The sequence below is a fragment of the Vigna umbellata genome, chromosome 9 (assembly GCF_029865625.1).
Source record: "Vigna umbellata cultivar VRB3 chromosome 9, Vumbellata_1.0, whole genome shotgun sequence".
NCBI lineage: Eukaryota > Viridiplantae > Streptophyta > Magnoliopsida > Fabales > Fabaceae > Vigna > Vigna umbellata.
In genome coordinates, this window is record NC_142173.1 from 188,498 (window position 1) to 201,835 (window position 13,338).

The window sequence follows — 13,338 nt, forward strand, 5'->3', positions numbered from 1 at the left end:
TGGTCCAAAAAATTAAACATTGAATAAAACAAAACTGCGTTTGCCGGGAGTCGAACCCGGGTCTATTGCTTGGAAGGCAATTATCCTAACCGTTGGACTACAAACGCACATTTTGGGAATTGAAAAATAAAACAATAATTTAACTAATAATTTTATTCATCTAAATGAATTAAAAAGTATAGTTAATAAAATAAAAATGCGTTTGCCGGGAGTCGAACCCGGGTCTATTGCTTGGAAGGCAATTATCCTAACCGTTGGACTACAAACGCTATGTACTGTTTCAGAAATATATTTGCAATTTAACTTTCTTCATCTGAATCCTACACCAGATCCATAGTCAAATTAATATATTAATTCATTTCTTATGTCATTTTCTTTTGGCTCTTATTTAAGTCGAGTCAAATCGAAGAACAGTACATAACATAGACCTATGGATTTTTTATTTTTCAAACCTAATTTAATAAAATATAGTAAATTATTTCCATTTTGTTTTTAGGTCTACCACAAAAAGCCATTTTCTTGCAATCAAATAGTTTTTACAGTTCTAAAAATTGCTATTATCCATGCTAAAATTATAAAAATTAAATAATCGTAATGAGAAAATCGTTGTAATATGATAAGAGTTAAACTATGTATTAGAATGAAAATAAAGAACACAGGTATCTTTTAATTATATTTCTTTTTTCAATTACATTTATTTCTCTTCAGCCAAATCTAATTTATTTTCATTTACCTTCTGCATTTTCACCGACTTATGCCCTGCAACAATATTACTATTATTCTTTTAAACATTCTTCGTCCAGTTTCTGATTCAATTAATTGTAAAATTTCTAAATATCCCATCGTACAAAACGTTTTCTTGACAAATATGCTGATACGGGTTTATATAGTTTGGATTTTATGTCACAGAATAAATAACTTAAAACTATCTTGACGTTTCAAAAAACTGGTGTCACTGAACATTACATCTAGATAATAATATCCACACACAAAATTATAAGCATTTTCATGTCATTTATGCATTTTTATTTTCAAAATACGAATTAAAATATGCTATTCTGCGAATTAAGCATTTGGTATGTATTAGCTTGGAGCAAATATAGCACTTTTTTTAACAGGTTTTAACACCCAATATCCTGAAAGTTTTACCATGAAGAGATACTCTCCAGTTAAACTCCGGACGCTTCCAATGATTTAGTAAACTCTAATCACATCTAAATGTCTAATGATCAGTCAGATACTTATGGATGGTCAAAGTCAACTTTGTCAGTTCCGAATGGGGCATACCATTGGCATGGAAACATCATCCAAGTCAGTATGTTCCATAACCCCTTTTCCAAATCAGTGTTAGTCAGTCCCTGATGCTGCCATAGTAAACTTTAGCGGTAATCTAGCATCTGCTTGTCAGCAATTCAGCAAAAAAAAAATATAATCGAACCCTTCACAGCACAATTATGGATCCTAAATCAAATGAGCACTAACTCCGGAATGATCTGCTCAGAACATACAAGCAGGAAGACACGAGGAAATGTGGAGAGAAAGGGCGATTTCTATACAATGAGGCCATTCAAAAATATACATGCAAAAGCCACACCAAAGACACATTGAACTGCCTTCCTGAAACACTTCTAAACCCTAAAATCTCTTCAACACAACAGCGTACTGAAGATGAAAAATGAAAAAATAAGCAAAAGCAATCCAACGCCACCGGAATTACAACCTGCAAAATCCACCATGTTCATAATGTCAAAATTTGGCTCTGCAACAATTTGACCACGATGAATTTGAGACAGGCCAAAAAAAATTCTAATCATATCATAGGAGTAAAACTAGGGTGTGCACTGTGCAAGAAAACGTGAATCTTTAAAGATGTGTATTATATTCGTTGAAGTAAAAGCCGGATCAGTATTAATATATAAAATAAATTTCAAAATGGGACTTACCATTATTTTTTAATGTTTGTGAAGTTGGGAGAGCTGGTAATGACATCTCTGCCAAAATGGATAGGGACAATAGTTAAGCAAACGCAAACAGTATTTTGTAATATCAGCATCCTTGAATAAAAGAAAAGGTATGCAATGATGAAGACAGTAATTTTCTCCAAAAACATACCGGGAGCACAGAGTGACAAAGATGTAATTGAAGATGACGATGATGGCCAGGGCGCAGCAATGTTGTCACTCAAATCACATGTAAAGCTAAAACCGGATGAATTGTCAAATATCACATCTCCAGGCAAGCTCCGAAGTAAACATCCTGCATATAAACCAACAAACATCTTATTATTTACCAATTATCCCTTGACAAAAGTCAAGCATTAATACACTGTGCTTTAAAAGCAGCTTTTTTCTCTGCTCATCGGAACTATGTTTATTATGAGATGATCCAAGATTGTATTCTAATGAACCTAGAATGCATCCCTCCTAATTCCCCACTCTATGATGACAAAAACCAAGTGCTGTATTAACCAGTGTGTAAATAGGTTAGTGAAGTAAAAACAACAGCTCTGAAGAAAATGCAAGCGCTAGAAATAAGAGCAAACCTTGTTGTCCATAAGCTGCCGCACCAGCATCATGCAGAACCACAACAGAGGAATTAGATCAGAGAAATTCAAAAAGTGGCCATGGGCAGCACATATCAATTAAGCTTGAGCAGGATAAATACCTTGTATGCTGAAATCTTTCAAATCAACATCACAAAGCTCATAAATATTTGTCATCACTCCACCTCCACGCAACATAGATCCAAAAAGTGTTGCACATATTATAGCTTGTTTATTTGTAATTAACATTTGCTTTTGTATCCCAGCAATATATGCGTTCAATGAACTACAACAGGAAGGACTAGGGGCAGCTACATTCTGACACGAACTGATTACTTCAGCAGGCTCCTTAAAACTCAAAGGACAAACTGCACAGGCAATATTTATTCTTTACAAGTGTTGAAAAAAAGGTGAAACAAGATTACAATTCAATTTACAAAACATAATTTTAACTATATGTCATTCACATGCACAACTTTGGGTTCAGGCATATCCATCCATCTCAAAACATAAAATGCACGCATCTGGGAAATGTAAAATTGAAATAAAATATCATATAAAACAACATTCTGGCCATTTTAGTTTGCCTAAAAGAAAAACACACAAATTCCAACTTTTTCCTAATGGAACTCAATCTCTTCTTTACTATAAAGGAAATATAGATAAAATGTGAAATCACCCAAGTAACAGGACACAAGAATATAAACCAATACACAGAAAACAAAAAATAATTTGGAATAAGGTACAGTAAGACCAGTAATACAAAATCACTTAATTTCCTTTCCCCACATTCTAATCCTAATTTATCCATTAATGATATAATTGGCTGCATCACTGATAATCTCCTAAACTATAAATAAATTCAATTAAATTAAATTAAAAATGAAATAGCTAAACAGTGTACCTTTATTGACTTTGCAGGCAGACAGTATCCGGAATGCAGTATTTGCAGCTTCAAATGATAGCTTTTTGGAAAGATATGAATAAACCACACCTTTACAATCATTAAGATAGTCAGTGTGATTCACTTCCCCGGCCATATTTTCATTATTGTTAATCGTCGTTTGTCTTCCAGAAATCTGTAGGGCTGCATCCATTATGGCAGGCTGGCAAACAGGTCTGCAGCATTCTTTAAGTGGATCAACAGTGCTGCACGCCTCAACTAACTTACTTGTATTGACTGTTTTTTCGAGAGTAATATCATCCTTCACAGGACATGACCCGCCTGTAAAGTTAGATGATTTTATGGAGCATAGTGTAGGGATCGTACTATTAGCCCCTCTACTGGCTAGAATACTAATGATATCAGAAAAACAATGATTGGAAACAGCGTTAGGTAGAACCAAATCATCGGATTTCATGCTGTAGAAACCCTGGAAGATGTGGATCAAGCTACTAAACTGAGGACAACATATTACATTCCCTACAAGAGCTGCCAAAGGTCCAGAGCAATCAGATGCTGTTTTATCTAGTATATTCGATATACCTGGATGGGAAAAGTTCACAGGACACTTTCCCGTTAAAACTGGTTCGTATCTGGTTGGGAAAGTAGGATACATCGGTGGCAAAGACTCAGAGGGATACGGGAATTTTGGTAAGACAGCAGGTGATATTTCTATAGGGTCAAAGAGTCCAGATTCACCAGAAGCAGGTTGCTTAACTAACTCTACCAGAGAAGTAATTCTTCTATGGTCAGCATGTACTTCTCGTGCTGTCACATCTTGAAAAGTAGGAAGCCAGACGATAAAGAGAATTAGCTGACAGTAAAAGGAACCTGCAACAATTTAATCAGCACTTAACAGGAGGTATAATTCCTTGAACAAAATGTTAAAAAAAAGAGACCGCAATGCATACAATTGTGCGTTGATCCAACAGACATTGAAAACAGACTGATGAATTTATTGGTATGTATTACAGTATGATGATGACTACCTCAAAAATAACCCATACAAGAGTTTGCACAGTTTCAGGACTCAAGCTTATGAAAAACCAGTAAATTAATGAACCACTAACAAGGAAGCATCCATCAAAATGTACTAGTCTTACCCCTATAACCATTAGCATCCTCAGAGCAGCCCATAACTCTCTAGCCCTCTGGTACCATTGAGCTCTACACAGGAGAACAGAGTGGCAGTTGCCGGTGATAAGCCAATTGGTACCACATAGCAGTGTAGGAATGATGTAATACCCCCAAGCTTAAGATCTGTGATTAAAGTCAGAGAACAGTTTAGGTTGTTGAAAGAGGACAATCAAGTACAATTCCAAACCGCTACCTAATAGCCGAAGCCAACACAAACATGCTACTGCACAGGTCAAAACCAGTGAGACTATACTCCAAGATTATCAAGCCTGAAAAAATGAGATGCATTTAGCAGGAATTTTTTTGAGTGAGCAATAAAAAATGGAATTTTGAGACAGGGCAGTGCACACAGCAGTGCTTTTTAAACCCTAGGATTTTGTTTTCGTTTCTGCAAGTTCCTACAAGAAGATATTACACTTCAAAAATACCAAGATAAAATGGAACCAAGTAATCAACGGAAATGGTTTGCACTTCTGCTTCTTTTCCTTAACCACGAAGTTTGTGCAGACCATTACCCGTATCTCCTCTACCGCGTCAACAAGATTTGTGCCAAAATAAACTAATTAAATAATAAAGTGAACCTAGTAACTCAGATTAGATTCCTTAATTAACTCACCGAGGTGGACAATTCCAGTTAAAGAAAAAACCAAAAAGCGACAAGAAAACTATAGCAATGACTAAGTTCCTTAGAAGCATAGTGAACAAACAGATTACACACACGGGTCCAGATGGACAGGGAAACAAACAGCTAATTTTCCTCTTTGTACTAAAAAACGAACACTAAGTGGCACGATCACCAAATCCAAATTTGACAAGCCAAAAATAGAAATGTCAAATATGACAACAAAAAAATACAAGATTCGAGTTAACAAGTGCAGAAAGAAAGAAACAAAGAGAGAGATTATGATTGATTTAGTAACGTAACAAAAAAAAAAAGCTGAAAAGCTTACCGTTGAACAGCGAGAAGTGGAAAATCAAATCGACCAAGGAATAGTTGCAGAAAAGGAAATATGGATCGGGTGGAAAAAGGAAACCCTAATGGAAGAATCGGAGCAGAGAAGAGAAGAGAAGAATAGCAGAGAAGAAGAGTGATATGGTAACAGCTGGCACCCGCATTACCTACTCCTATTCCCATAAAGTTTAAACGCACCGTTTTCACTACACAACAATACTACTAACACTATAGTCAATAGTTCTGTTCACTCTTCACTCTTTTCCTTAAACTTCTTACTCTCAATCATTCAGGTTTAACTTTTCCTTAACAACTCTTGTCGATGTGGTGCCTTTCGTTTAATGCTAAAGTACATCTTTGCTTCAAAGTAATAATAGATTAAAAAATAGCACTCCCTAATCAAGACATATCTTTTGATAAGAATATGTTAATAAATAATGTAATATTTTAATTTTAAATTATTATTTTCATTTGGGGAGCATATTTATTAAAATATTAGGGTGAATGGAATAATATGATTAGAAAAAAGAAAATAAGAGAAGAAAAAACTTCATTTTTGGGTAGGCTTGTTGGGCTACGTACTAACACCAAACTGAGGAGGTTTTTTGTCACTGATAAAAGCTCGACTCATGATTGAAATTTTTTGCCTGCAAATGCACGCCACATAATGCTTTGAAAAACACTACTCATTCTCTCATTCACATACTCTCATTCACATACACACCTATGTGCCATCTCTTTTAAGATCCTAAACTTTCTAACCTACAATTATTCCCAATCCATGTCCTTCACATCTTCCTTGACCAAACATTATTGTCTTTAGTAGGTAACTACTACCTAAATTCAACAGAAAAAAAAAAGAATGCTTAGTTTACATGTCATTGTTAATAAATAAAGTTCATTTCAGATTGGTTAAATACTTAAATCATACAGATTTCTAGATTTAGTTTTTTTTTTTCTAAAACAAAAAAAAAACTGTAGTTATAATTTCTACCTAAAATTTAATGGTTAAAACTATGATGATAAACAAATTTTGACTTTAAAAACTGAGTAAATAATGTGCCAACTTATAGTTTTCTCAGTCAAGGATGTAAATAATGTGCTAACTTATAAACCCACCTAAATGTTACGTTAAAAATAAATAAATATTTTTTATAGATAAAAACACTTTGAAAACCTATTACAGTTTTGTTTTAAAGTTTAGTTGATTTAAAATTCTCATCTTTTAATTTAAATAAAATAAATAAATAATACAATATTAAAAACGTATTGTTCTATCTTTTATAATTACAACTACTAAGTCAGGTGTCAATGTATTTTAACAGTAGAGTCGATTAAAAACTCATCCATCTATAAACATGAAGCTATCCTTGTAAATGGTTTCCTGGGCCATGTTATGTCATTCCAGGTGTAATGAGTATAACGATCACAGGGTGTTGAGAGTGAAATACTTAATGATCAATCGTAAAAGTGAAAATTTATTCCCATGAAAGGAAATATAATTAGATGTCTGGTGTTAGTTACAAAGTAATGCAAGGAAAATCCTCAGCCGGGGGTCAAAGATTATGTAATGTAGTGTGCAAACATTTGGAAGAGATATAAGCACCACAGTGTCATATATCCCATGTTCATCCCCAGATGTAACTTTGGTAACATCTTTCACTAAATATTTGACAATATCTCACAATGGGACCCGGGATGGCCGACCGAACTCAAACGAGCATTTACAGGTAAAGGTTCTATTCTGATGGAGGTCTGTAATCAAGCATCTCCCTGATATTTAACTTGATTGAAGGCCCCATGGATGAGCATATGTGGGCACTTTTCCAGTACACACCTTTAGCACCTGAAGGTTTGTTTGTCTCTACTGATTTCTGTGAAAATTAGAAAGTTGGTTACAGGTTTATCATTGTGAAGTTAGAAATACAGATACAAAGGTTGCTTAGGAAAGAACATACCACAGCAGCAAGCAAGTTTACAAGAAGATCCTCTTCTGTAAAATCAGCTTTTCCAAAAGGTAAGTGCACGATTCCAGTTTTATCTGCCCTGTATTCAACTTTTCCCTGCTTGAATTCTGCTATAGCCTGTAATGGATTTAAAAGGGTTTCTGATTAACCATAAGAAAAAATCTTGAAATTTGTCACCGATTCTCTTGTAATTTCTCTTTCATCCCTCCCTCCCCGTATTTCTTTACAGAGAAAATGAAAAAACAAAATGAGAATGCGTTGTCTAAGTCTTAAATCAGTACATTTTTGCACAACGGTTCACTGCATACAACATGCAAGCAATGCAAAAAGCAAACAGAAGTGGATAATACACCTGAGGGATATTAGGTGTTACAGTGCCAGCTTTTGGGTTTGGCATCAGTCCTCTTGGCCCCAGAATCTTCCCTAGGCTAGCAACCTGACACAAACAACAACCATAATTAATTAAGGGTGGTTCCATCACAAATAGCAAAACGAAAAATATATTGAATTACTGAACTCTTCATAATTAAAGAAAACATGTCAACAGCATATCTAAAAGTTTAGTGATAGTACCTTTGAAGAGTACTAGTGCTACCTTACAGCATGCAACCAAATTCAAAAACACCTAAGTTCATTAATTAATTTAAAAATAATATAGAAGAGATATGCATTTTATCAAAAGCACTTTGAAATGTCAAACGGGAACATGTGGGTCACAATCCATTTGATGCCATCTAATTATAGGTTTCAAACTTTCACTTAAAAAAGATGGTCAGCAAGTGAAGTAAATTAACAGTTAAGAAGCACAGACAAAGCATGCCTAGATGATACATTCAGAACACCTGATTTAATAGAATGCAGAGGTTGCTAGACTAATTAAAATTAAATTTACCAAAGCACTTACAAGGTCGTTTTTTATCTGCATTAGGATACCCGATTTGCAAATAATTCAGTTATTACAAAATTTACAGATGACTAATTGAGATTAAATAATTCTGTGGGATACTCAGATTATACAAATATATATATGAATGAGAAATTGACAAAATCTATTAATCCAATCACAGAATTAAAACAAAGATAACCAAAGCAACACCTTAGGCATCATATCTGGAGAAGCAATTAGTTTATCAAACTCCATGAATCCTCCTTTTATCTGTTCTATAAGGTCCTCTCCACCCACCAAATCAGCTCCTGCATTTTTTGCCTCATCGAATTTTTCACCTATCATAATGAACTTGGGATTAGTCTGGTAAAAACAAGAAATGTATTATGAACTATAAGAGAAAATACAGGCAATGCATAAATGGTAACTCTAATAGTGTTTTGTCCATTTCAACAGCGCTTGCAGAGCACCTTGGACAAGCCACAAATATCAATCCAATATCATAACAGCTTTTCCGGGCAAGGAGAGCACCACAAACTTCCCAATCCCTTGATGATTTGGCCTCCATACCAAAACCTTTGATTTAATATTGGAAACAAAGAGCTAGAAGAAACTACTCAAAGTCAAGGAACCCACTCAAAATTCATCAAACAGATTAAACTATAGTTTAATTATTTCAATTACAAACTGAATAAATTGATATAACGAGTGTACATTGAATAGAAAAAAAGTTGGATCTGACCTATCAATTTTCAATCATGCTACATACACAGACAATTGGATCTTACCTACCCACTACAACCATTTCATATACATAAATAGTTTAGCATTTAAATGAGTTAAATAGTTTAGTGTTCTTTTTCATCAAAAGTAAACACCTTAAGACAGAACTTGTTATGACATATATCTGCTCAGATTCAGAACCAGATCACCAACAGCACAATAAAACGCACTAAAACAGGCTCCCAAAATATACAACCCAGAGCGACTAGCAAAGCACTTTCATTTAATTGTTAATCTGTAACTATTATTTATGGTACAACAATCTTGTTACTTGAGGAAATTTGACTTCTTAAACCTATCCGTCTAATGGGTGAGTTTGCAAACAAAGCAATGCATAAAACTAAAATTGTAAACAATTAACCACAACCCATCCCAAACCCCAATCACCAGCCATCCTTTTTAACAATTAACTCTAAATGTTTCTACTCACTACATGGCTTACTAATGGTTTCGTACAACCTCAATAGTGTTACTTGATCCATGTAGCAAACCCAAAATATTAAGACATGGGTGGCAGTTGTTTCTGTGGATCCCTATCAGCAACTCCAGCTACAGCCATTTTTATTTTTCAGAGCAGAGACAGATCAAAGATTAATGTTCCTTTCAGAAGGATGGGATAAATGACAGAAATATTTAGAAAAAGGGGTCATGATCTAACATGAAAACTTAAAGCGTATGCCAGACAAGACACATTCTGACAGGGTGAAGATCATAAAATTATCCAAAGGAAAAAGATAGGCAGCTCAAGGACAGATGAAGAATGATCAAAATTACAGTCCACTTAGGGAAGGATTAAAACTTCAAATGGCACGCTGGTAAAAGCAGACATTAGTTGGTTAGAACTTTGTAGAATCTAAAGTGTATGACTGGCAATATCATATCACAAGGGGGTATAATCTTTTGCTTTCATAATTATTTATTTGGGCATGTAAATAAAAAGACAGATACTTTAAATACACAACCATAGCAACTCATACTTAGTACACACATGAAGCATGATCCATCACACTCTACCAAAACACACTTTTGAAAGAATTACCAGATATTAGTTGTTTAAAAGTTCTGAAGCCAGAATGAAACAACTTCCCATTTATGAAGTGGCACAGAAAATCCTGTATTTCAATACCTTGCCTGGGAAACACAACGTCCACATGTGGAAGAGAAAAGCTACCTTCTTATTATGCCCATACATTTCCTTTCGTATGAATCCTCTTTTAAGAAAATTACTTTCAGCATTTTCTGGAAACCTATGATTAACTAATAAAAGTGGGAGTGAAGACTATGAAGCATAAATACCTTGAGTGAGAACAGCCACTTTAACCGGTTTTCCAGTTCCCTTGGGCAGATTTACCTGTCAGGAAAGAATCATAAGACTCAGAATTAAAAATTCATTCATCATATCTCAAGTTCTCAATGTAACTGCATGTAACAAAATCAACCAAGGAGCGGGAGACTCACTGTTGCTCTCAGCTGTTGGTCGTTATATTTAGGGTCAATGTTGAGGCGGAAATGGGCTTCTACTGTTTCAACAAACTTGGTTTTAGCTGTTTCTTTAACCAAAGATATTGCTGTCTTCAAGTCATACTCTTTCTTACGCTCCCTCAATTGTTGAATTTCCAAGAACCTCTTAGACCTTGACTGGTGACACAGTAGAAGAACAATTAGACTTGAAACAAAGGGTTAAAACATTACATCAAATATGAACAACTTGATGACCGAAGCACTCAGCTCGATTATAGAAGAAGTAGGCAGATGGCTATCTCGTAAAAATTATATCAAAACTGTAGGAAGATACTGATGGTGCAAATAAATGGGAAGGAGGAGACCAAACAAGCAAAAGCCATCCTAGAATGATCATGGAACAAACACTTTACACCACCATTAACAATCAAGGATGTACTGCTGACAAGCAACTCCAACCTGGTACTCAAACTATACACCCTTGAATATTCAGAACATATTCACATGTAAATTCCATTAAACATAACTATTCTGCGAAAAGACATGGTATACATAAACTTGGTCCAAATAAAATTATAACTCAATTGGTTTTTTTTCATCAACATCTTTTCAGGGGATCTCACCCCATCTCGTCCCACTTTAATGAACCGCTAGGCAATTTTACTTCCAAACATCGTTTAACTTCAATTGAATGAGCAAGGAACCCATTATTGATATCATTCAAACAAACTCAGGACATTCAGATACACCTTTTACCACTGCAGCAATTACTCATCATCAACTCGATGGAACACGAAACAGAACACAGAAAAACACCAACACACTTCTACTTAAAAGCAATAACAAACCAAAAAAAAAAAAGATAAACACATACAGATAAATAAGTAAAAGGGGGAAAGCAAACCACAAACCATGAAATTTATTCAAAAAAAAAAATTAACCAGCGAACCAAAACTCCATAGACATAAATAAATTAAAAAAGAAAAAAAATTGAGAAAAATGAAAGATATTACACATACTCTGTCCCTCTTGAGAGGCAATGCAGCCTTGCCTTTCTTAGGCTTGACGGTGGCGACAGCGTCGGTGGGGGCGGACCCATCGACTCCATCCACCGTGTCGTCGACCGTTTCAGCCAGTTCAACTTCGGCAGCCAAAGCAGCGACGACGGCATGGCTAGTCCTGGATTTGGGCTCTGCTCGGAAACTGAACCGGACCCACTTGGAAGAGGCCTTCAATACGAGAGGACAAAACGAGAATGTTCTAGAAAGAGGTCTCTGACTGTGAGAGAAGAAGCGAAGAGAAGAAGAAAGGTCTTGTGGATGAGCCAGCATAAGCGAAGGAGGTGTTGTACACGAAGCCATGCCTCTGTTTCTGATTATTCACTCTCTGCAAACCAAACCAAACCAAGCTTAGGTTTCTATACCTATCCGGATATCAAAAAAAAAAAAAAAAAGATAAGATGTCTCCTATCATCTACGATTGACGCGTGGATTGTTATATCAGGGTAAAATAAATTAAAATTAAAATTAAAATTAAAATGAAAATCCAGTGCTTGCAATTGCAAAAATTAAAATGAGTTTAATGTTAAACATATTTATAGTCTAAAATAATGTTAGTAAAAAATGAGGAATTTTAAATATTTATGGTCTTAATTAATTTTAAGTGATATGTTTCCATTTTTTAACTCATAAAAGATAATATCGTTCTGAAAATTATAATAATATAATGTGTAATAATGTATGCTCCATTTCGTTGTCATTTGACTCGAGTGATGAATATTGTCCATACATTGAAAACTTAGATTAGACTGTCGTTTCAATCTAACCTTCACAATATATGATCAAGTAGTTTTCAATTGCCTTGTGTGATATATCAGCCACTAATAAAATTTGTTTGATTGGGTGAAGTTCTTCTCTTAAAGATTAAGACGATGAATGAGATTGCCTATTTGGTTTTTTTTATGTTGTTTTTTCCTTCAAGATATATTGATTTTAATATATTAAAAAAGTTTTAATATTTTTAAAATGTTAAAATTAATGTATTAGTGTTTTTAAAAAATAATATTTTAACATACATATTTTTTTATGTTGATATTACTATTTTTTATTTTTACTATTTTTCTTCTTTTAAAAAATATAAAACTTTATTCGGTTGTTATTTTACTTGTCAAATAAATAAAATACTATCATATTTTTATAGAAATTTTTTAACGCTTAAATAAGTAAAAAAGTTTAAAATTTATAAATATAAATACAAGATATTAAGTGAATATTTTTTAAAATACTAATTATATTTATAAAATTTATTGTGATCTATATTATCATTATAATAGTATCTATCTCGGATATATAATAACATAGTTAATAATACGAGATAAAGAGATTTATTTAATCTTGTTAAATCGTTTTCTTTAATAATATATATATATATACAGTCAAATATAAATAATAAATTAATAGATTTTTTAGTTTCAATATTTATAAGAAATGTTTAATGGGGTTCTGATAATAAAATTTAGAAATCGTATTCGATAATTCTGATAAATATTGAGAAATTGTTAAATAAGAATAATTGAATTCTTAGAAATTAAAATATTGATAGAAACTATCGTAAGATTGTACCAAAAATGTATAGTATCTTAGGATGGAAAAGAAATAACAGCCTAAT

General features: G+C 33.8%; 2 protein-coding genes and 2 non-coding genes across 5 annotated transcripts; all 4 read right to left on the reverse strand.

Annotated features, from left to right (window-relative positions):
- Positions 1-35: 35 nt before the first annotated feature.
- TRNAG-UCC (transfer RNA glycine (anticodon UCC)) lies at positions 36-107 on the reverse strand. Its single transcript has one exon. It is a non-coding gene; the product is annotated as a tRNA-Gly (tRNA).
- A 90-nt stretch (positions 108-197) lies between these two features.
- On the reverse strand, positions 198-269 carry TRNAG-UCC (transfer RNA glycine (anticodon UCC)). The gene has a single exon. It is a non-coding gene; the product is annotated as a tRNA-Gly (tRNA).
- Positions 270-1,318: 1,049 nt separating this feature from the next.
- LOC124822574 (putative GPI-anchored protein At1g61900) lies at positions 1,319-5,739 on the reverse strand. Of its 2 annotated transcripts, XM_088097948.1 has the most exons (9): positions 5,573-5,739; positions 4,816-4,891; positions 4,589-4,745; positions 3,447-4,316; positions 2,665-2,910; positions 2,543-2,557; positions 2,113-2,256; positions 1,944-1,991; positions 1,319-1,720 (listed from the first exon to the last, which is right to left on the reverse strand). In XM_088097948.1, the coding sequence occupies exons 3-9, from the start codon at positions 4,620-4,622 to the stop codon at positions 1,647-1,649; spliced, it is 1,431 nt and encodes a 476-aa protein (XP_087954074.1). In that variant the 5' UTR covers positions 4,623-4,745; positions 4,816-4,891; positions 5,573-5,739; the 3' UTR covers positions 1,319-1,646. The 2 variants fall into 2 exon arrangements, with proteins under 2 accessions (XP_087954074.1, XP_047150552.2); XM_047294596.2 differs by lacking the exon at positions 4,816-4,891 and having other exon boundaries at positions 5,573-5,738.
- Positions 5,740-7,029: 1,290 nt separating this feature from the next.
- LOC148192248 (large ribosomal subunit protein uL1c-like) lies at positions 7,030-12,076 on the reverse strand. Its single transcript, XM_088098796.1, has 7 exons — positions 11,691-12,076; positions 10,669-10,848; positions 10,507-10,561; positions 8,638-8,765; positions 7,894-7,977; positions 7,533-7,658; positions 7,030-7,448 (listed from the first exon to the last, which is right to left on the reverse strand). The coding sequence occupies exons 1-7, from the start codon at positions 12,030-12,032 to the stop codon at positions 7,314-7,316; spliced, it is 1,050 nt and encodes a 349-aa protein (XP_087954922.1). The 5' UTR covers positions 12,033-12,076; the 3' UTR covers positions 7,030-7,313.
- Between the last annotated feature and the right edge of the window lie 1,262 nt (positions 12,077-13,338).